General features: G+C 45.7%; 1 protein-coding gene across 12 annotated transcripts in view; it reads right to left on the reverse strand.

Annotated features, from left to right (window-relative positions):
- The window catches only part of neb (nebulin), a 361,584-nt gene that overhangs the window by 188,477 nt on the left and 148,098 nt on the right, over window positions 1-25,009 (reverse strand). For all 12 annotated transcript variants that reach the window (XM_038790010.1, XM_038790016.1, XM_038790008.1 and 9 more), the window contains 10 exons: window positions 24,297-24,404; window positions 23,853-24,164; window positions 17,839-18,042; window positions 11,841-11,945; window positions 11,645-11,752; window positions 11,193-11,504; window positions 8,444-8,647; window positions 8,250-8,354; window positions 5,654-5,761; window positions 5,223-5,534 (listed from right to left, as the gene is read on the reverse strand). In XM_038790010.1, the coding sequence (XP_038645938.1) occupies window positions 5,223-5,534; window positions 5,654-5,761; window positions 8,250-8,354; window positions 8,444-8,647; window positions 11,193-11,504; window positions 11,645-11,752; window positions 11,841-11,945; window positions 17,839-18,042; window positions 23,853-24,164; window positions 24,297-24,404 (1,878 nt within the window). The remainder of the gene's footprint in view (window positions 1-5,222; window positions 5,535-5,653; window positions 5,762-8,249; window positions 8,355-8,443; window positions 8,648-11,192; window positions 11,505-11,644; window positions 11,753-11,840; window positions 11,946-17,838; window positions 18,043-23,852; window positions 24,165-24,296; window positions 24,405-25,009) is intronic.

Genomic DNA, 25,009 nt, shown 5'->3' on the forward strand with positions numbered 1-25,009 from the left:
ATTTTGACCCAGCGAAAGTGAAGGTACGACAATATATTTCCAAGTCAGGATGGTGAATGGCTGGGAGGTAAACATCCAGGTGGTGAGGCTCCCAGGTATCTGCAGCCCTTATCTTTCGAAAAATAAGCAGTCATGGGTTTAGATGGTACTGCTTAAGGGGCCCTGGTGAGTTCCTGCCCTGCGTCTGTATACACATGTTTGCCACTGTTTGTCGGTGGTGGAGGGGTTGAATATTTGTGGAAGAGGTGTCAATCAAATGGGCTACTTTGTCCTGGATGGTGCTGAGATTCTTGAATGTTGTTGGAGCTGCACTAATCCAGGAAAGTGGAGAGTATTCCATCACAACCATTTCTTGATTCAGTCCCTTCCTTTTATTTTAAAATTGAAAATGTATAATCAGAAATAATCCTATTTATCCTGTAAACAGGGTGTTGTTTTCAAATAAATTTCAAAAGGTGGTTCTCCTTTAAATAAAATTAAATATAGAATTGAGAACGGATTATACAAGAGAAATCTGAGTGCATATTTGAAATGGTTTATTTCACTTACATGGTGACCAGAGCGTAATATACCTACTGTATGTAATATTATAACACTGGCAATTGGATTGTTCTCCTATTTTAAACACACATATCATAAAGAAGAGGAGCAATTAGCTCAGTTGACTAGATGGTCAAGGTTCAGTATAATGACAACAGCATGGATTTAATTGCCTCTCCGGTTAAGGTAGTCTTGTGACCTGCGGCCTCGCTCTGCCCCTGAGAGTGGAAGGGAATGGCAAAATACCACTGACGAACGTAGATGAAATTTTCACCATTCACATTTATATCTTTGACTGGTAAACTGATCATATCCATACCCTTATAAATTCTTGCTTAAAAGGAATAATATTCTTCAAATTTTCTGGCCAATTAACTCCTGAAGAATTTTGAAAGGTATTTGTACATTTTTAGACAGGTATATAGACATAGAACATGGAACAGTACAGCACCGTACAGGCCCTTCAGCCCATGATGTTGTGCCGACCATTTATCCTAATCTAAGATCAACCTAATCTTCACCCCTTCAATTTATTGCTGCCCATGTGCCTGTCCAAGAGTCTGACTCCACCTCCTGACAGTACATTCCACGCACCCACCACTCTCTGTGTAAAGAACCTTCTGACATCTTCCCGATACCTTCCTCCAAACACCTTAAAACCATGTCCCCTCGTGACAGCCATTTCCGCCCTGGGGAAAAGTCTCTATCCACGCCTCTCATCACCTTGCACACCTCTATCAAGTCACTTCTCTTCCTTCTTCGCTCCAGTGATAAAAGCCCTAGCTCCCTCAATGTTTCTTCATAAGACATGCCCTCCAGTCCAGGCAGCATCCTGGTAAATCTCCTCTGCACCCTCTCCAAAGCATTCACATCCTTCCTATAATGAGGTGACCAGAACTGGAAACAAAGGGCAGCACAGTGGCGCAGTGGGTTAGCCCTGCTGCCTCACGGCACCGAGATTGCAGGTTCAATCCCGGCTCTGGGTCACTGTCCGTGTGAAGTTTGCACTTTCTCCCCGTGTTTGCGTGGGTTTCGCCCCCACAACCCAAAAAGATGTGCAGGCTAGGTGGATTGGCCAGGCTAAATTGCCCCTTAATTGGAAAAAAATGAATTGGGTACTCGAAATTAAGAAAAAAGAACTGCACACAATATTCCAAGTGTGGTCTAACCAAGGTTTTATAAAGCTGCAGCAAAACCTCGCGGCTCTTAAACTCAATCCCCCTGTTAGTAACAGCCAACACACCATACGTCTTCTTAACAACCCTACCAACCTGGGGAGCAACTTTGAAGGATCTATGTACGTGGACCCCAAGATTATTTTATTTCTTCACACTTCCAAGAATCTTGCCTTTACCCTGTATTCAGCATTCAAATTCAACCTTCCAAAATGAATCACTTCACATTTATCTACATAGAACATAGAATCTAGGTTGAACTCCATCTGCCATTTCTCAGCCCAGCTCTGCATCCTGTCAATGTCCTGTTGTAGCCTGCAACAACCCTCAACACTATCTACGACTCCACAAACTTTGTTTCATCGGCAAACTTACTAACCCACCCTTCCACTTCCTCATCCAAGTCATTTATAAAAACCACAAAGAGCAGAGGTCCCAGAACAGATCCCTGCGGGACACTACTGGTCACCGAACTCCTGGCAGAATACTTTCTATCCACTACCACTCGCTGTCTTCTTTTGGCCAGCCAATTCTGTATCCAGACAGCGAAATTTCCTTGTATCCCATGCCCCCTATCTTTCTGAATGAGCCCACCACGGGGAACATTATCAAATGCCTTGCTGAAATCCATATACAGCACATCCACTGACCGACCTTCATCAATGTGACTCGCCCTCAAAGAATTCAATGAGGCTTGTGAGGCATGACCTGCCCCTCACAAAGCCATGCTGACTATCTTTAATCAAACTACTGTGCATGTGCAGTGGATCAGCGCGATTGCCACGCATGCACGGTGGCTCCCTCTCCGCGCTAGCCCCGACGCAACATGGCATAGGGCTACAGGTGCTGGCGCGGAACAAAAGAGGCCCCCAGCCTGAGAGGCCATCCCACTGATTGGTAGGCCCCGATCATGGGCCAGGCCACAGTGGAGGCCTCCCCTGTGGGTTGAACACCCCCATCCCCCCCCACCCATTAACGCCGAGGTCCCGCCGGGTAAGACCAGGTGTGAATGGTGCCGATGGGACTCAGGTTTTTTTGTACGGCTGCTTGGCCCATCCTGGACCGCGAATCGCCAGTGGGGACCCGCAGAGTGGCCCCTGACCAGCGCCGCGTCAACCACGCCAGCGCCAATAGTGCTGGGGACTGGCATCCTTCCCGGCAATTCTCCAGCCCAGACTGGGCTGAGAGAATCCTGCCCCCTATCCCTCAGAATCCTTTCCAGTATTTTGCTCACCACAGATGTAAGACTGACTGGTCTGTAATTCCTAGGGATTTCTCTATTCCCTTTCTTGAACAAGGGAACAACATTCACCTCCCTCTAATCATCCGGTACTACTCCAGTGGAGAGTGTGGGTGCAAAGTTCATCGCCAACGGCGCAGCAATCTCCTCCCTCGCTTCCCGTAGTAACCTTGGGTATTTCCCGTCAGGCCCAGGGGACTTGTCTATCCTGATGCTTTTCAAGCACATCCTCCTTCTTAATATTAACCTGTTCAAGCCTATTAATCTGGTTCACTCTGTTCTCATGAGCAACAAGGTCCCTCTCTCTAGTGAATACTGAAGCAAAATATTAATTTCGGGCCTCCTCTTCCTCCTTAGACTCCAAGCACAAGTTCCCTCCACTATCCCTGATCGGCCCTACTCTCACTCTGATCATCCTCTTATTTCTCACATAAGTATAGAACGCTTTGGGGTTTTCCCTAATCCTTCCCACCAGGGCTTTTTCATGCCCCCTTCTTGCTCTCCGAAGTCCATTTTTGAATTCCTTCCTGGCTACCTTGTAACCCTCTAGAGCCATGCCAGATTCTTGCTTCCTCAACCTTACGTAAGCTTCCTTCTTCCTCTTGACTAGAAGCTCCACATCTCTTGACATCCAAGGCTCCTTCACCTTACCATTCCTTCCTTGTCTCAATGGGACAAAACTATCCAGCACTCGCAGCAAGTGCTCCTTAAACAACTCCCACATTACTGTTGTGCATTTCCCTGAGAACAACTGGTCACAATTTATGCTCCTCAGCTCCTGTCTAACAGCAGTATAATTTCCCCTCCCCCATACTGTCTGTTCCTATCCCTCTCCATGACTATGGTAAAGGTCAAGGAGTTGTGGTCACTATCACCGAAATGCTCTCCCACCGGGACATCTGACACCTAGCCTGATTTGTTGCCAAGCACCAAATCTAATATGACCTCCCCCCTAGTCAGCCTATCTACATATTGAATCAGGAATTCTTCCTTGATACACCTGACAACATCTGCTCCATCCAAACCATTTGCTGTAAGGAGGTTCCAGTCAATATTTGGGAAGTTGAAGTCACCCATGACAACAACTCTGTTACTTCGGCACTTTTCCAAGATCTGCCACCCAATCTGTTCCTCTATCTCTCTGCTGCTATTGGGGGATGTATAGAAAACTCCCAATAAAGTGACTGATCCTTTCTTGTTTCTGACTTCCATCCATACTGGCTCAGTAGACAAACCCTCCTCGACTACCCCTTTTTCTGCAGCTGTGATGCATTCTCTAATTAACAGTGCCACTCCCCCTCCTCTTTTACCTCCCTCCCTATTCTTCTTAAAACATATAAACCCCAGAACATCAAACAACGATTCCTGCCCCTGTGAAATCCATTTCTCCGTAATAGCCACAGCACCGTAGTTCCAAGTACTGATCCATGCTCTAAGTTCATCTCCCTTATTCCTGACACTCCTTGCATTGAAACAGACACATTTTAACCCACCCCACTGAGAGCATCTTTGCCCTGTCAACTGTCTATCCTTCCTCACAGACTTGCTGCATACTTTTTCTGTCTGTTCAACAGCTACCCTATCCTCTGATCCATAGCTCTGATCCCCATCCCCCTGCCAAACAAGTTTAAACCCTCCCGAAGAGCTCCAGAAAACCTCCCACCAGGATATTGGTGCCCCTCCAGTTTAGGTGCAATCCGTCCTTCATGTACAGCTCCCACCTTCCCAAGAAAGTATCCCAATGATCTACATATCTGAAGCCTTCCCTCCTGCACCAGTCCTGTAGCCATGTGTTCAGCTGCACTCGCTCTCTGTTCCTTGCCTCACTTGCACGTGGAACTGGTAATAATCCTGAGATCACTATTCTGCTCGTCCTGCTCTTTAGCTTCCAACCTAACTCCCTAAAATCACTTTTTAGATCATCATCCCTTTTCTTAGCTATGTTGTTGGTGCCAATGTGCACCACGACTTCCCCCTTAAGAATCCTGTAGACTCGATCTGAGCGACCACAGAATCTCCAATTCATTCCCCTAACCATTGAGTCTCCTATCACTATCTCTTTTCTATTCCCCCCCCCCCCCCCCCCTTCTGAGCCACAGAGCCAGGCTCAGTGCCAGAGACCTGGCCGCTATGGCCTTCTCCTGGTAGGTTCTCTCTTCCCCCCCCCCCCCCCCTAAGCATCCAAAATACTTGTTTTGAAGGGGAACGGCCACAGGGGATCCCTGAACTGCATTTAATCATCAAGTTCAAATACTAAGGGTACTTACATCACTCTGCAGATCATAGGCTTTCCTTGCCTGGATCACATCATTCTGGTCTGGAAGGCAGGTCCACTGGTGCAGGTGACGTCTGTAGTCAATGTCGCTGACCAGGGTCTGGCATTTCTTGGCCAACAGGATGTCCAGCATGTCGACTGGCACATTGAATTTGGTCTTTGATTTCTGAAAGTCTTTCTTGTACTCCCTGTCGCTCTGAATCTTGGCTACGTGCATGGACCAAACCATCTTGGGGTCATCCTGAATGTTGCGACATCCAACGTGGTGGCCAAGCTGCTTGCGATAGGCTGTTTTATATTTGTACTAAAGAAGGGATCACACAAATCATGTTTCATTTAATGATCAAGTTCAAATTCTAAGCGTACAGTTATCACAATCTTTAAACTATAACTCTCTGACTCAAAATAAAAAGGTCCACTTACATCACTGGCAATATCTCGGGATTTCTTCGCTGCCTTGATCGAGATGGCGTCAGCACGTAAACTATGGCCCTTCTTCTTTGACTCTTCCAAACCAAGTCTGTACAGTTTCTATTTGAAATAAATAATATTCATCGCATCAGGTTCAAAACAAAAGTCAATTCCTTTTGAGTTCTTCATTGCAGCAAAAGTGAATGGGAGAGATCCATAAGCTTGCTGGTGACTCCAGCTTGAGATCCCATTCCAAATTCCAGGTAAGAAGGTTCTACCATGGTTCGGAGGGGCGCACATGGCTCCCATACAGTGCTGCCTGTCTTCTTTTGTTCTTCGTAGGCAAAGAAGACAAAGACTGCACCCCCCCCCCCCCTCCCCCCCCCCCCCTCCCCGCCTCAACCGTGCTTATCACCAGCCAAAGATCAGGGAAGGAATTTACAAAGAATAGGTAGGACAACAAAGAGAGGCGGGGTCGTAGCCTCGACACTTGAAGATCTGGCTGAAAACATTTTAAAGCTTCAGCGTTGGTCACCTAATTTCAGGAAGGGTACAAATGCATTACAAGAGGTTAAGAGAAGGTTTACCAGACTAGGACCTGGAATGTGTGGGTTGTATTATGAGTAAAGGTTAGACAGACTAGCAATGAATCTGTTGGAATTTAGAAGAGTAAGTGGCAACTTGATTGAAACATGCAAGGTCTTGAAGGGTCTTGCGAGGGTGAATGTGGAGAGGATGTTTCCTTTCGGGGGAGAATCTAGAACTGTTTAAAAATTAGGCGTTGCTCATTTAAAATGGAGATGAGGTGAAATTTCTTCACCCAGATGTCATGAATCTTTGGAAAACTCTTTCCCAACAGGCAGTGGAAGCAGAGTCTTTGAATATTTTTAAGACAGAGATGAGTAGATTCTTGGTAAGGAAGGGGGTGATAGGATATCGGGGGAAGGTGGGATGCAGATTTGAGGTTATTATAAAATAATCCGAGATCTTACTAAATGGCGGAGCAGACTCGTGGGACTAAATAACCTACTCCTGCTCCTTGGTCATATGTTCATATAGCACTGTCTCCCTTTGTAATGGGTCAAAGGGAGGATTTGTAGAAAGCCCACCCTACCAGACTGTGAACTGGGCAGAAAAGCCAACCACCAAAGTAAGGTAAAAATGCCCCATCTTTACCACACGATTTTCACATTTCAATTTTAGTCCTCCTGTTGTATATTGTATATCAATTGAGTGTTAATTGTATCAAGACAGTGGCTAACAATTTGAGAATCACCTGTCCTCATGTATATACATGTACGGGAGCAGGTTGAAAAAGGGGTTGCCTTTTTGTCACAGGTGCATGGTATGCAATACAAGTCTTTTTTTTATTTGTTTATGGGATTTGGGCGCTGTTGGCTGGGTCAGCATTTGTTGCCCATCCCTGAAGGCATTTAAGAGACAATTACATTGCCTTGGATCTGGAATCACATGTAGGCCAAACCAGGTACAATTGACAGATTCCCTTCCCTAAATGACACTCGTGAACCAGATGGGTTTTTATGACAACCGACAATGGTTTCATAGTCATCATTAGACTTTTAATTCCAGATTTTTATTGAATTCAACTTTCACGATCTGCCCTGGTGGGATTCGAACCTGGGTTCCCAAAGCATTACCCTGGGTCTAGAACAAAGAACAGTACAGCACAGAACAGGCCCTTCGGCCCTCGATGTTGTGCCGAGCATTGTCCGAAACCAAGATCAAGCTATCCAACTCACTGTCAATTCTGGTGTGCTCCATGTGCCTATCCAATAACTGCTTGAAAGTTCCTAAAATGCCCGACTCCACTATCACAGCAGGCAGTCCATTCCACACCCTAACCACTCTGAGTAAAGAACCTACCTCGGACGTCCCTCCTATATCTCCCACCCTGAAACTTATAGTTATGCCCCCTTGTAACAGCTACATCCACCCGAAGAAATAGTCTCTGAATGTCCACTCTATCTATCCCCCTCATCATCTTACAAATCTCTATTAAGTCGCCTCTCATCCTCCTCCGCTACAAAGAGAAAAGCCTCCCTCAACCTTTCCTCATAAGACCTACCCTCCAAACCAGGCAGTATCCTGGTAGAACTCCTTTGCACCCTTTCCAATGCTTCCACATCCTTCCTATAGTGAGGTGACCGGGTCTCTGGATTACTAGCCCAGTGACAATACTAGCACACCACTGCCTCCCCAAATAAAAGCTTGTAAGTGACTAAAGACTGGCATCCAGCATTCTATCCTTCCCTACCTGGATGCCTACTGCATCTTCTTTTTTTTTTAAAATTTAGATTACCCAATTATTTTTTCCAATTAAGGGGCAATTTAGCGTGGCCAATCCACCTACTCTGCACATTTTTGGGTTGTGGGGGCGAAACCCACGCAGACACGGGGAGAATGTGCAAACTCCACACGGACAGTGACCCAGAGCCGGGATCGAACCTGGGACCTCAGCGCCGTGAGGCAGTTGTGCTAACCACTAAGCCACCGTGCTGCCCAACCTACTGCATCTTCAATCCTGCTTCCATCAATTGCATCCAACACAGCGAGCAAGTGGCATTTCAAAATGCCCTCATATACTTACGTCACTGCAGCTGATCTGGTTCTGTTTTGCTAATATTATCTCTGGCGTATCTGGCATGACGTGAATTGTAGTCTTGTCCGCTTCCCAGGCTTCAATGTATGCACGCTAGGGGGAAATAAAAAGACACGAAGATTAGCACTTTGATGGGTAACATTCAAAACATATCTGTCAATTAACTAAATAAGTAATCCAACCTTGTTCATTAGGTGTGCGTTATTCTTTGCTAGAGTCAGGTCCATGGAGTCAGCCAGGCTGGTGAACTTAAATGTGGAAGGGCGCTGACGGTAATTGCTGTCACTCAGGATCTCGCCAGCTTTTTTGACTTTGATCACGTCTAGTGAGTCCACAGGAGACCATCCGATACCCTTCAGCCACCCAAGGTCTGCTTTGTAGAGATTCTGAAAGAGAATGAAAATTCTTACTGCCAACGTGCTGCTTCCCATTGATGTAGTAGCTGTTGTCAAAATAACTCGTATTCATCCAGTAACAATGCAACTGAGAACATTAATAATCTGGATATATAGGCGATTGTTATTAAAAATAAACTCTCATAAACGAATTGGTGTGCTAATGAAAGACATGCATTTGTACAACAGCTTATCACATTTTTGAATTCACTTTGATAAGCAATGACCATTATTTTATAAGCAAGTGTGACTACCAATTTTTGATAGAGCAAGATCTCAAAAGCAGCAGCAAGTTGACATGTGTTTTAATGGAGATGGTTGACGAACCAAAGTTGGCCAGCACAATTTAAGAACTTCCTTGTTCTTTGAGAACAAGGATGGAATCATGATATCCAGCTGAACCGTCAGAAAGAGCCTCGATTTAGTGTCTCAGCAGAAAGGTGATACTCCCCCAGTACTGTGTTGGACCGATAGCCTCGGTTAATTACTCAGATCGTGGAAAGCCGATCAAACGACACAATCCTCTGATTTAGGGAGCGGTGTGCAACTGAGCCCAGAGAGCTGAAATCTGTGGATCCTATGCCAATGTTTTTATATTGTAATGTCTTACACAGCTATGGTATGTTCATGATTCAGCCGTTTCCTTTTATTTTCAATTTTTAAAAATCAGAAATAATCTTATTTATCCTGTTTTAGAAAGCCCACAAAGGAGTCCACGCCGAGTAGTTCCAAACAACTTAGTTTATTTACAGTAACTATTCTATACAACTCCTGGTAGATCCAACTGGGTGCCGCCCCAGCCAGAGCCGAATTGGCTGGCTTTATATCTGATAATAATAATCTTTATTATTGTCACAAGTAGGTTTACATTAACACTGCAATGAAGTTACTGTGAAAATTCCCTAGTCGCCACACTCCGGTGCCTGTTCGAGTACACTGAGGGAGAATTCAAAATGTCCAATTCACCTGACGACATGTCTGTTGGGACCTGTGGGAGGAAACCGGAGCACCCGGAGGAAACCCACGCAGGCACAGGGAGAACGTGCAGACTCCGCACAGACAATGACCCAAGCCGAGTTTTAGAATCTCCAACCAGCAGTAACAGTTTATCTTTATTTGCCCTGTCTTTCCCTGTTAATATCTTGAATACTTTGATCAGATCACCCCTTAACGTTCCAAATTCTAGCAAAAACAGGTCTAATTTGAGTGATCTCTCATCGTAACTCACCCCCTGTAATGCAGGTATCATTTTTGTAAACCTACGTTGCACTCCCTCCAAGGCCAGAATATCCTTCCGGAGGTGTGGTGCTCAGAACGGTTCAGCATGACTCCAAGTGGGGTCTAACCAGGGTTTTGTATAGCTGCAGCATAACCTCTTGTGTCTTTATATTCCAATCCTCTAGATATAAAGGCTGGCATTCCATTAACCTTGTTGATTATGTTTTGCACTTGTTCCTGGCATTTTAAGGACCTTATCACCTGACCCCCCGGGTCTCTTTGGATATCCACTATACCTAACCTCTTTCCATTCAGAAGGTATTCTGCTCATTTTTGCTCCAAAATGCATAATTTGCCTTGGCCACCATTAGGTTTGGGAAGAGAAACAACAGCAACCAGACACTTCCACATCATATTGTTGTTTTAAAAAGGTTAGTTTACACCCGTCTCATCCTGAAATTGTTGAAGAATATTATTACCTTTGGTTTGTTCTCAGAATGTTCTGTTATTAACCAACAAAAGTCTAAGTAGGTTTTTGGATATTATAAGTTTTCATTATCTTTAAATTCTTATTTTAATACTGAAACAAGTGATGATCCAGATTCACTGATCTAGAATTTTGAATTCATCACCATTAAGGACCCAATTTGGCCTAAACTTCATTTTTATTACAATAGTCAATCTAACCTTGATTAAAAAGCTTTGCTGATCAATCGCTCAAGGTTTTCAACAAAAGTTTCATATTTTGGTGAGACGCACGGAACACTCTGTAAGTCATATGTTTTTGGTGTCCAGATCACATCATTCTGGTCTGGCAGACATGGGGACTGGCATGGGTAATGTCTTTAGCCTATGTCTAGACCAACAGGAACGTAATGAAAACATAACTTAGATGAAATATTCGCCATGCGCATTTATACCTTTGATACGATGGCCAAGCAAGCCAAATAGACTTCTTGTAAATTCATGATTAAAAGTAGCATTCACCAATATTAGCATTTTCTGACCACCTTCTCCAGATGTTTCAATGGTATTTTTACATTTTTACCTCGGCACTCACACTGCCTTCTTTACCTAGGTCACATTGTAGAGTATCTCTGTGGAATGTTCTCATAAAAGAACACATGGTACTCCATTTGCCAGATTTTTGCCCACTCACTCAACCCATCTATATTTTTTGTACCCTCCGTATGTCCTCTTCACAAAGACTGCAAATAAAAAGTAATTGCTACAATGCACTTACTACCCAGGAAGCCAACCAAGTTTCTGTTAATAATATGCAAGTGCCAATGCATATCATTTACGATCATGTACTCACATCACTCTGCAGATCATAGGCTTTCCTTGCCTGGATCACATCGTTCTGGTCTGGCAGACAGGTCCACTGGTGCAGGCGACGTCTGTAGTCAATGTCGCTGACCAGGGTCTGGCATTTTTTGGCCAACAGGATGTCCAGCATGTCGACTGGCATGTTGAACTTGGTCTTTGTTTTCTCAAAGTTCTTCTTGTACTCCCTGTCGCTCTGCATCTTGCCGACATGCATACACCAAACCATCTTGGGGTCATCGTGAATGTCACGGCATCCAACATGGTGGCCAAGTTGCTTGCGATAGGCTGTTTTGTATTTGTACTGTTGAAAGAAATGTCACTGCTAGTTTACACAAAGTTTTTTTTAGAATCGCTACAATACAGATGAAAGAAAAATCTGTACTAATATGCCAAAATGATTTCAAAGTTTTTTAACTAAAGTTATCACAAACGAAAACTTACATCACTGGCAATATCTCTTGATGCCTTGGCAGCTTTAATGGAGATAGCATCAGGGCGTAGGTCATATCCTTTTTTCTTTGATTCTTCCATTGCAAGTCGATATTGATTCTAGACATTAGGATTATAAATAAATGCAGGATTACATTGGAATAGATGAAAAAGTTGGGTCTTTGAAAAAAGAATTTTACATACTTACTTCACTATAATTTATTTTGTTCTGGCTTGCTAACACAATCTCTGGTGTGTCGGGCATGATGTGGATATTCAACTTGTCCTTCTCCCATGCTTCAGTGTATAAACGCTGCAAGGAAATGTTATTAATTGAAAAGGCTTAATGCAAGTGATCCCAAGAAAACATTTCAAAATAATAATAATATAATAATTGTTATTAGTGTCACAAGTAGGCTTACATTAACACTGCAATGAAGTTACTGTGAAAACCCCCAGTCGCCACATTCCGGCGCCTGTTCGGGTACACGGAGGGAGAATTCAGAATGTCCAATTCACCTAACAAGCACATCTTTCGGATCTTGTGGGAGGAAATTGGAGCACCCGGAGGAAAGCCATGCAGACACAGGGAGAACGTGCAAACACTGCACAGTGTCGCAAGCAGGAATTGAACCTGGGACCCTGGCGCTGTGAAGCAACAGTGCTAAGGGTGCTTACCGTGCCGCCCTGTATAACTTATAACTAAATTATTCATTGACACATTTTGCACGTATGCTTTACAGCCTGGATTTTTAGAATGTCAGAAGCAGGTCCCCTACTATCTAATGAGTTGGAGGGGAACACATACCTGCAGACTTCCAACTTCCCCGCTGCCATTTTACACTCTAATGAGCATTGATTGGCATTAGGTGGGGCTTCTGTCCCTCACTCGGAGGACGTCCTGCCGTGGAAAACCTGGCCAAACTGAAAATGCCGGCCCACAAATGCACTGGTCATAAACAAAGTTGTGTTATAAGGTATAGATGATGGGGTGGATTCACCAGTCCCGCAGTTGCGTATTTCTCGGTGGCGCGCCGTTCACAGGCGGTGGGATTCTGTCTCCCCCCCCCGTTCGTCAATGGTAACTCCCATTGAAGCCACCCCACATCGCTGAGAAACCCACGGACGTCTTGCACTGCTGGCACAAATAGGGAATCCTAAAGGCCAGAGAATTTCCGCCTATGACTTGAAAACATTGCCTGCTTATGATAATGATGGCATTTTCTTGCATGAAGAACATACAAACATACGAATTAGGAGCAGGAGTAGGCCACTTGGCCCCTCAGGTCTGCTCTGTCATTCAATAAGATCATGGCTGATTAGACTTTAACCTCAACCCCACATTCCTGTCCACCAATAACCATTCATCCCGTTGTTAATCAAGATTCTATCTATCACTGCTTTAAAAATATTCAAAATTCTGCTTCCACTGCCTTTTGAGGAAAGAGTTCCAAAGACACACGACCCTCTGAAAGAAAAGAATTCCCCTAATCTCCACCTTGTATGAGTGACCCCTTATTTTTAAACAATGATACCTCATTCTAAGTTCTATCAAAAAAGGAAACATTATTTCCACATCCATCCTATCAATTTGCTGATGACAGCACCGTAATGGGTCGGATCTCAAACAATGACGAGACAGAGTATAGGTATGAGATAGGGAATCTGGTAAACTGGTGTGACGACAATAATCTCTCCCTCAATGTCTACAAAACAAAGGAGATTATCATCGACTTTAGGAAGCGTAGTGGAGAACATGCCCCTGCCTACATCAATGGGAACGAAGTAGAAAGGGTCGAGAGCTTCAAGTTTGTAGGTGTACAGATCAACAGCCTGTCTTGGTCCCCCCATACCGACACTGTAGTTAAGAAAGCCCACCAATGACTCTACTTTCTCAGAAGACTAAGGAAATTTGGCATGTCAGCTACGACCCTCACCAACTTCTACAGATGATCCATAGAAAGCATTCTTTCTGGTTGTATTACAGCTTGGTATGGAGCCTGCTCTACCCAAGACCGCAGGAAACTACAAAAGGTCGAGAATGTAGCCCAGTCCATCACGCAAACCAACCTCCCATCCATTGACTCTATCTATAATTCCCGCTGCCTCAGAAAGGCAGCCAGCATAATTAAGGACCCCACGCACCCCGGACATACTCTCTTCCACCTCCTTCCGTCAGGAAAAAGATACCAAAGTTTGAGGTCACGCACCAACCGACTCAAGAACAGCATCTTCCCTACTGCCATCAGACTTTTGAATGGACCTACCTCGTATTAAGTTGATCTTTTCTCTACACCTTGCTATAACTGTAACATTATATTCTGCAGTCTCTCCTTCCTTCCTTATGTACGGTATGCATTGTTTGTACAGCATGCAAGAAACAATACTTTTCACTGTATACTAATACATGTGACAATAATAAATCAAATCAAAATCAAATCAAAGACCCCTCAGGAGCAAAAAGGTTTCAATCAAGTCACCTTCTTCTCTTCTAAATTCTAGTGGATACAACCCAAATCTCTGCAACCTGTCGTCATAAGACAACACACCCATTCCTGGTATTACGCTAGTAAACCTTCTCTCAACTGCTTCTAAAGCATTTACATATTCCCATAAATAAGGAGGCCAGTACTGTACATGATACTCCAGATGTGGCCTCACCAAAGCTCTGCATACCTGAAGCATAACCTCCTTATTTTTGTAATCAATTCCCCTCACAATAAACAATAACATTCTATTAGCCTTCCTAATTACTTGCTGTATGCGTCTTTTGTGATGCACTAAAATACCCAGATCCCTCTTCACCTCAGGTCTGCAATCTCTCACCATTTAGATAACAAGTTTCTTTTTTATTCTTCCTGCCAAAGTGAACGATATCGCTTTTGCCCACATTGTACTCCATTTGCCAGATTTTTTCCACTCACTTAACCTATCTATATCTTTTTGTCATCTCCTGATGTCCTCTTCACAATTTACTTTCCTATCTACCTTTGTGCCGTCAGCAAATTTAACAACCATTTCCCCAAGTCATTTACATAAATTGCAAATGGTTGAGACCCCAGTACTAAGTCCTGTGGCACACGACTTAACACATCTTCCCAACCAGAAAAAGACCCATTTTTGCCAACTCTGGTTCCGTTTGCTAGCCAAACCTCAATCCATGCCTAATATGTTACCTCCTACACCACGAGTCCTTACTTTCCACAATAACCTTTGATGTGACACCTCATCAAAAGTCTTCTAGAAATCTAAGTACAGCACATGTGACTGCTTCAAAGAACTCCAATAAATTGGTTAAACATGATTTCCCTTTCGCCTATGTCGACTCTGATTGCCTTGAATTTTTCCAAGTGCCCTGCTAAACCATCTTTAATAATGTCTTCCAACATTTTCCCGTGACAGATCTTAGGCTAACTGTCCCACAGTTTCCTGTTTTCTGTCTCTGTCCCTTTGGAATAAAGAGTTACATTTGCTTTCTACCAATCTAATAGAACCTCCCTCGATCAAGGGAATTTTGGAAAATTAAAACCAATGCATCAGCTATCTCATTAGCCACTTCTTTCAAAACCTGAGGTAGAAATCCAGGCAAGCCAGGGAAATTGTCAGCCCACATACCCAACAATTTGCTCAATACCACTTCCTTGCTGATTGTAATTTTCCTGCGTTCCTCCCTCTGTTCCATTTTCTGATTAGCAGCTATTTCTGGGCTGTTACTTGTGTCTCTATACTGAAGACCGATGGAAAATATCTGTTTAATTCATCCTCCATAGCCCTACTTTCCATCATCATTTCCCCAGATGCACTTTCTCTTGGGCCAATGCTCACTTTGTTAACTCTTTTCTTATTTAACTATCTATAGAAACTCTTACTGTCCATTTTATATTACCTGTTAGCTTTTTCTCATACTCCGTTTTCCTTCCTTATTAATCTTTTTGTTATTCATTGATATTCTTCATATTCTTTCCAATCTTCTGATCTGTAACTCGTCTTTGCATCAGTATCTGCTTTTTCTTTAAGTTTAATACTACCTTTAATTTGTTTAGATAAGCACAGTTGATGGGCCTGCCCCTTTTCTTTCTCATGAGAATGTCTATTCTGAAGTTTTTCTTTAAATGTCTACCACTGAACATCTATCGCTTAAGCGCATTTGCCAGTTCACTTTAGCTAGCTCTGCTTTCATGCTCTCATAGTTTCCCTTACTTAAGTTTAAAATACTAGTCTTGGACGCACTCTTCTCTCCCTCAAACTGAACGTACATAGAACATAGAACATATAGTGCAGAAGGAGACCATTCGGACCATCGAGTCTGCACCGACCTACTTAAGTCCTCACTTCCACCATATCCCTGGAACCCAATAACCCCTCCTAACCGTTTTGGACACTAAGGTCAATTTAGTATGGCCAATCCACCTAACCTGCATGTCTTTGGACTGTGGGAGGAAACCGGAGCACCCAGAGGAAACCCACGCGGACACGGGGTGAACGTGCAGACTCCTCACAGACAGTGACCCAGCGGGGAATCGAACCTGGGGCCCTGGCACTGTGAAGCCACGGTGCTAGCCACTTGTGTTACCGTGCTGCCCAAACATTCAATCATGTTATGATCACTGCTACCTAGGGGTGCCTTCACTGAGGTTATCGATTAATCCTTCCTCATTCCTCAGTACTAGATCTAGTATAGACCACCCTCTTGTTGGCTCCAGAACGAGCTGTTCTCAGAAACTATCCCAAAATCATTCTATGAACTTTGCCCATCTGATTTATCCAATCTATATGTAGGTTAAAACTTCCCATTATTATCGCAGTGCCTTTCTGACAAGCTCCCATTATGTTTTCTTTTATACTCTGATCTACTGTGTAGTTACAATTAGGAGGCCTGCACACCATTCTGACTCCTTGCCTTTAACATTTCTCATCTGAAGCCAAACTGCTTCTACATCCTGAACTTAGATCAGCTCTGTCTAATGTGCTAAGGCTATCATTAATTAACAGAGTCACCTCTCCACCTGTTCTCAACTTCCTGTCCTTCCTAAATGTCACCTACCCCTTCAGCTCCATAATACCATAAGACATAGGAGCAGAATTAGGCCACTCGGCCTATCAGGTCCGCTCCGCCATTCAATCATGGCTGATATTTTCTCATCCCCATTCTACTGCTTTGTCCCCATAACCCCTAACCCCCTTATTAATCAAGAACCTATCTATCTCTGTCTTAAAGACTCTCAGTGAATTGACCTCCACAGCCTTCTGCGGCAAAGAGTTCCACAGATTCACCACCCTCTGGCTGAAAAAATTCCTTCTCATCTCTGTTTGAAAGGATCGTCCCTTTAGTCTGGGATGGTGTCCTCTGGTTCTAGTTTTTCTTACAAGTGGGAACATCCTCTCCATGTCCACTCTATCCAGGCCTCGCAGTATCTTGCAAGTTTCAATAAGATCCCCTCTCATCCTTCTAAACTCCAACGAGTACAGACCCAGAGTCCCAAACGTTCCCCATATGACAAGTTCTTCATTCCTGGGATCATTCTTGTGAACCTCCTCTGGACCCTTTCCAAGGCCAGCACATCCTTAGATACGGGGCACAAAATTGCTCACAATACTCCAAATAGGGTCTGCCCAGAGCCTTATACAGCCTCAGAAGCATATTCCTGGTCTTGTCTTCTAGCCCTCTTGACATGAATTCTAACATTGCATTTGCCTTCCTAACTGCCGACTGAATCTGCACATTAACCTTAAGAGAATCGTGAAGGACTCCCAAGTCCCTTTGTGCTTCTGATTTCCGAAGCATTTCCCCATTTAGAAAATAGTCTATGCCTAAATTCCTCCTTCTAAAGTGCATAACTCCACACTTTTCCACATTGTATTTCATTTGCCACTTCATTGCCTACTCTCCTAGCTTGTCCAAGTTCTTCTGCAGCCCCCTTGCTTCCTCAATACTACCTGTCCCTCTGCAAATCTTTGTATCATCTGCAAACTTAGCAACAGTGCCTTCAGTACATTCTTCCAGATCATCCATGTATATTGTGAAAAGTTGTGGTCCAAGCACAGACCCCTGAGGCACACCAGTAGTCACCGGCAACCATCCTGAAAAAGACCCATTTATCCCAACTCTCTGTCTTCTGCCAGTCAGCCAATCTATGTCATCCTGTAGCCATGTCTCTCTAATAGCAATCAGATCATACTTATTCATTTCTACTTGAGCACCTTACCTTGTTAAGGGTGTTTGAATTATGCTTTGCCAGTTCTAGGGGCATGGAGTCAATCAAACTGGTGAACTTGAACTTGCTTGGGGGCTGACGGTAGTTTTTCTCATTTAGGATTTCACTGGCTTTTTTGGCCTGTTCGACATCCAGCGACCCGTTAGGGGCCCAGCCGATGCCTCTCAGCCACTGAAGATCAGCCTTGTATAGGATCTGTGTTATATAAAGAAAATAATCAATGATTACATATTTTCCCGTGACCTTGATTGAAGCCAAAGATTAAATGCAACTCTTGAATTATTCTAAGATCATTTTTTTTTTGCATCAGAAGATTTTATTTAACACTGATTTTACAATCTACTGAGTAGCATTATGGAGAAAAAGATCAGGGCCGGGATTCTCCCCTACCCGGTGGGGCGGGAGGTCCTGGCGGGACGGAGTGGCGTGAACCACTCCGGCGTCAGGCCTACCCAAAGGTGCGGAATTCTCCACACCTTTAGGGGACAAGCCCTCACATTGAGGGGCTAGGCCCACGCTGGAATGGCTCCCGCTCCGCCGGCCGGCGTGAACGGCCTTTGGCGCCACGCCAGCCGGGGCCGAAAGGCCTTCACCGGCCGGCGGAAGTCCGCGCATGGGTCGGTGCATCAGCAGCTGCTGACGTCATACTGGCACATGCGCAGGGGAAGGGGTCTCTTCAGCCCCCGCCATGGTGAAGGCCATGGCGGGGCGGAAGAAAAAGAGTGCCCCCACGGCACAGGCCCGACCGCCGATCGGTGGGCCCCGATCACGGGTCAGGCCACCTTGGGGGCACCCCCCCCTGGGGTCATCGCCCCGCCCCAAGACCCCGGAGCCCACCTGCGCCGCCAATCCCGCCGGTCAGGAAGGTGTTTTGATTCCTGCTGGCGAGAGAGACCTGTCAGTGGCGGGACTTTAGCCCATCGTGGGCCGGAGAATCCCAGCGGGGGGGCCCACCGACCGGCGCGGGGCGCCCGCCGACTGGCGCGGCATGATTCCCGCCCCGCCGAATCTCGGGGGGGCGGAGAATCCGGGACACGGCAGCGGCAGGATTGACGCCGGCCCCGGGCGATTCTCCGACCCCCCGAGGGGTTGGAGAATTCCGCCTCAGGTTACAAACACACCAAACAAGTGGATCTTTTCACAGAACCGTTGTCCACAAACAGTTTTGGAACAAACATGTTGAAAAGTTTAATTATATTATTGACTAGTTTAGCTCAGTGGGCTAGATAGCTGTTTTGTGTTGCAGAACAAGGCCAGCAGCTCAGGTTCAATTCCTGTACCAGCTTATCCGAATAGGCGCTGAAATGTGGCGTCAAGGGGCTTTTCACAATAACTTCATATTTGTGACAACAAAAGGTTAATATCAGTACTGATAACAGGTATACCGTTTTGGATACTGTTGGGGGAGATGACTCACCAGGGGAAGGCAGTAGTAGCCAGGCTCATGGCACCGTGGCTGGCTCTGCTGCACAGAAGGGTGGGAAAAAGACTGGCAGGGCTATAGTCATAGGGGATTCAATTGTAAGGGGAGTAGACAGGCGTTTCTGTGGTCGAAATGAGACTCCCGAATGGTATGTTGCCTCCCGGGTGCACGGGTCAGGGATGTCTCCGATCGGCTGCAGGACATACTGAAGGGGGAGGGTGAACATCCAGTTGTTGTGGTGCATATAGGCACCAACAACATAGGTAAGAAACGGGATGAGGTCCTACAATCAGAATTTAGGGAGTTAGGAGATATGTTAAAAAGTAGGACCTCAAAGGTAGTAATCTCAGGATTGCTACCAGTGCCACGAGGCAGTCAGAGTAGAAATTCACGAATAGTCAGAATGAATATGTGGCTTGAGAGATGGTGCAGGAGGGAGGGGGTTCAGATTTTTGGGACATTGGAACCAGTTCTGGGGGTGGTGGGACCATTACAAATCGGATGGTCTACACCTGGGCAGGACTGGAACCAATGTCCTTGGGGGTGCTTTTGCAAACACTAATGTGGCAGGGGGATGGGAACTCGGGCCGGGATTCTCCCCAACCCGGCGTAGCGGAGTGGCGCCAACCACTCCAGCTTCGGGCCTCCCCAAAGGTGCGGCATTCTCTGACCACAGTCAGTGGCAGAGCCATGGGGTCTTGTGATGGGGTCATAGAGGTGGGAGGAACCCCATGGCAAGTTTGTGAAGTGTGGGTTGGAGGGGGGAGGGGAGGCAGTGAGTGCTATAGTTACCCAACAGCTGGAAGTAAGTTTATTTATTCTAACTTTGCCTGGGTAATTATTACTCTAAGACAGTTGGAACAATCCAAAGTTTGCAATTTAAATCATACTTTCAAATAGTTCCGATTGCAGAGCAATTGCCCAATGGAAGGTTGAACTTCTTGGGCTATAGTCGGGCAATCTTTTACTGGAGGCTTCCAGGGCAGGGAGAGGGGTGGTGGCTCCCTAATTGGGCTTGCGGCCCAACAGGCAACTTTGCGAGACCTCGAGAAAGCCATCGCGGATCAGGGTGATCAGGTTGCGGTACTCAAAGCCAAGGTGGCGAGGCTGGTTAGGACTCCGAAAGGGCTGAGGGAAAAAGTCGATGGCCACTAAAACTGATCACATCGGCAAAACTTGCGGATCGTGAGGCTACCAGAGGGCACGGAGGGGAGGACCCCATGGAGCAGCGATGCTGGGGAAGCTGGTTGGCAAGGAGGTGGACCGCGTCCACAGGTCGATCCAGGAACAGCCCAAGGCTGGGGAACCACCGTGGGCAATGATTGTGAGACTCCGCAGATAACGAGTGGATTCTGAGCTGGCTAAAAAGCGTGAAAGCGTGCAGTGGGAAGGACCATCCATCCGCTTGTATCAGGACATTGAAGCAGACCTGTCCAAACACCGGGCAGAATTTAACGGTGCCAAATCCGCAATGTATAAAAGCAAGGTGCGATTTGGCATTCTCTTCGCTGCCAACCTATGGGTCACCTATCAGGACAAGGGGTAATATTTTGCCACCCCGGAAGAGGCCAATGAGTTTGTGCAGAAGAATGAACTGGGGAAACCGCCGTAGAAGGCAAAGATCACAGCACTGGCTTCAGGGACTCAGACGGGACAGGGGTGACCACATTCAGGGGTGCGGAGGGGGAGGGGGGAAGGGGAGAGAAGTAGACGGGGCTAAATTGAGGAACTCGATCATTGAGGGGGGCCACTACCCGAGCGATCAGGCTGGTATGAGGAGGTACGGCGACAGAGGAAGCTGCAGCGCATCTCCCCAGGGGGGAGGGAGCGCCTAGCAGGAGGGAAGGGAGAAACAGATTTTCAGGGGAAACAAAGAGCAAGAAGGGAGAAAACAAGGGGGGAATGAGGGTGGGGTGGTGGGGGGGGGGGCAGTGGGGGGGGGGGGGGTAGAAGGATAGAGTCGAAGGGGAGAGGGAAATAAGAAGGGGGGAGCATAAGGGTAAAGGGGACTGGGTGGAAGCCAGAGATGGGCAGAGGAGAGGGAGAATGGGGGAGCATAGAGTGCTGGTCATACGGTGAAAAAGAGGAAGTAGACAGCGGCCACCTTGAACGGACCAAGAGCAAGGGCAGGCCCGGACAAACAAGGCCAGACCCACTGGGTGAGTATGGCTGACCCCACGAGGGGGAGTCCAAACCCCCCCCCCCCCCCCCAATTAGGATACCTATATGGAATGTGAGAGGCCTCAACAGGTTGATGAACGGATCCAGAGGCCTTGCCAATCACAAAAGCCTGAGGGTGAATGTAGTCTTCTTACAAGAGATGCACCTGAGAGAGGGGGACCGACTACGTGTAAGGGCTGGGTGGGAGAAATGTTTGATGCATCCTTCGACACTAGGGTGAGAGGGGTAGTCATAGTTAGCTGAAGAGTTGCATTCACGGTGACGAATACAGTGGGTAGTGGGGGCGGAATACTTCACAATCATAATCTCCGACCACACGCTGCACTACATGGATGCCAGATTGGAGAAGGACTGGTCTCAACGCCCCCATGGAGGCTGGACACAGCCCTCCTCGCCAATAAGGAATTCTGTACAAACATATCACAAACCATCGATGATTACACAACCTGCAACCAAAACGGTGAGGTCTCACCCTCCACGTTCTGAGAGGAAGTGATCAGGGGGTTATAATAACTTCCAGGGCCCTAAGGATAAAAAAGAAAGGTAACCAGGCAACGACTGATTGACTCCATACTGGAGGTGGATCGGCGGTACTCCACAGCCATGACTGTGGAACAGCTGGTGGAGAGGAAGAAGCTGCATATAGAATTTAATCTGTTCTCCATGGGAAAAGTGGTCCACCAGCTCCACCAGTCACGGGGGGGGGCCTTTTACAAATATGGAGACAAGATGTACTGGCACACCAACTAAGGAAGCACGCTGCCACAAAAGAAATAGTGCAAGTCAGGGAACGGTAGGATGGTTGCAAACCCTGAGGTTATTGAGGCCTTTACAAACTTTTACCGAGGCCTGTACACCTCCAGGTGGAGGAAAAGTGCAAGCGGTGTCAGGGAGGTCCAGCCAATCACACCCACATGTTCAGGTCCTGCCCCAGACTCATTGGGTTCTGAACAGCCTTCTTCGAGGCCATGTCCAGGGTTGTGGGCGTTGAGATGAAGCTGTGACTACTTGTGGCGACTTCGGGACGTCAGTGCATCCAGAACTCTTCACAGGGAAAGGGGCGGGAGCCCTGGCCTTCGCCTTACTGATCGCCCGGCGGAGAATTCTACTAGGTTGGAAGTCAGCAGTGCCATGCAGACCTGAATTCCTGACGCTAGAAAGAATATAATTCTCAATAAGGGGGTCCGAAGAAAGATTTCACGACACGTGGAGAAGGTTTACCAACCCTTTCAAGGACCTGTTCTGAACCAGCAACTGGGGGGAGGGGGGACAGACAGTAAGGGAGATGGGGAAGGCACAGGGGGGGGGGGAGGGGAGAACACTGGGGAGAAGGCAAATACACACTCAACACAGTGGAGAGACGGGGAGGAAGGCCATCTGCCTGGAGGGACACAGAGCCTCCCGCACGTAAAGATCCGTGGGAAGCAGAACATCCTACTCAATCTCTAAAATCAACAGTTCAACATGACTCTGCCCGTCACGATAAATTTAAATGAAATGTTCTCTTTGTTACAATGTACACCATTATAAATCAGGAAACGTGAATACGAAGACTATGGTCAAAGACACGGTGACAACCTGTGACATATATGTTCTCGATCTGGTTGTTGTTCCGTTTTTTAAAAAATGTATTTATGTGTCGTGTACATTTTGGAATTAAGTGTTAAAATTCCAATAAAAAATACTTTGAAAAAAGGAATCTCAACAAGTCTAAATCAATGGATACAAATGGCCAAGCCAAAAATGCAAATAAACTGGATGCTAATTATTACAAGATCAAGAATTGCGCAGATCTCCAAAACAAAAATGTCCTTTGAGTGGGAGAGCACTATGCATGTAACATATTAGCATGGGGAATGGTATACCGCAAAGCACTCCAGCCAGTTCTCTAGCACAATTCCAACACTGTTCCACTGATTGTGGGAAAGCGATGGTATTGCAGTGCGTAACCTGACTCAAGTTAGCTCAACATGGGCAACTGAAGCAAGTTAGGAAAATATTTCATTGACCAATATTGTGCCATATCTTAATGACTGCACTCAAATGGCACAAAATGTTTTATGTTCAGAAGGAAGCAATCAAGCTTTACTTTTTCTGGCTTCACAAAAAGACAGTAAGGTAGACTTTTAAGCATCGGCCTACACAGCGAATGACTCCAACTTAAAATCTTGATCTAAAAGTAGGGTACCACTAAAGTAGCACCATTAGTGTTGCTGTGTCCAAACAGTCAAATGGTGATAATAAGTACCTGTTTTTATTTTCAATCCCCTGTAAAATATTCCCGGAAAAGAAAAGAATGCGAGTCAAGAGCAATTGCTGCAATTACTACCCGGGAAGTCATCTGATTTTTTGTTACTAATATGCAAGTGCCAATGTATATCATCTACAATCATGTACTCACATCACTCTGCAGATCATAGGCTTTCCTTGCCTGGATCACATCGTTCTGGTCTGGAAGACAGGTCCACTGGTGCAGGTGACGTCTGTAGTCAATGTCGCTGACCAGGGTCTGGCATTTCTTGGCCAACAGGATGTCCAGCATGTCGACTGGCACATTGAATTTGGTCTTTGATTTCTGAAAGTCTTTCTTGTACTCCCTGTCGCTCTGAATCTTGGCTACGTGCATGGACCAAACCATCTTGGGGTCGTCCTGAATGTTGCGACATCCAACGTGGTGGCCAAGCTGCTTGCGGTAGGCTGTCTTGTATTTGTACTAAAGCATGGATCAAGCAAATCATGTTACATTCATTTACCAAATTTAACTTGGTGAAACTATTCTCAGAGAATGGTAAATATTATTATTCCTAACTTGGAATTCCATAACAAAATTAACAGGTCTACGTACATCACTGGCAATATCTCGGGATGCTTTCGCTGCCTTGATCGAGATGGCGTCAGAACGTAAACTATGGCCCTTCTTCTTTGACTCTTCCAAACCAAGTCTGTACAGTTTCTATGGGGACAACAATAACATGTTCAGTACAAGTTCCAAATTTCCAAACTTGCATCAACTTCCTTGATTTTGTTCATTGGCAGTGGGAGTTCCTTTATTTCAGCATCTGGCTTCCGTACATGCAGTCTCAACTTTTTCTTCTATTTGTGTTGTGTCCCATCAGCTTGTTGAATTCTAGTCTAAAAATGTACTGATTAATTGTGTCCTCGTCATTTTGACTCAAGGTGTGACAAGGCTGGGAAAACAGTATTTATTTTCCATCCCCAGTTGCCCTGAGTACTTAAGGTGCAAACGTATATTATGGGAACTAGAGTCACACGTAGGGCAGATTAAGGATGGCACGCTCCCTTCATTGATCTTTTGTATCTGACCCCCCTTGAGATTAAGGCCAACATTCCAGTCGCCTTTTCATGGAATTGTGGGAATGATGCAGTACAGGGGAAGGCCATTTGCCCATTATGCCTCTGCTATTGTTGGATAGAGCTATCCAATTAATCCCACTTCCCTGTTCTTTCCCTATTACCTTATCAGTGTTCTTTTTTTTATAAATGTTTTTTATTGGATTTTTGCACAGAGTATATTTTGCCGTTATTTACACAGGATAT

This window comes from Scyliorhinus canicula, chromosome 2 (genome assembly GCF_902713615.1).
Source record: "Scyliorhinus canicula chromosome 2, sScyCan1.1, whole genome shotgun sequence".
Taxonomy (NCBI): Eukaryota; Metazoa; Chordata; class Chondrichthyes; order Carcharhiniformes; family Scyliorhinidae; genus Scyliorhinus; species Scyliorhinus canicula.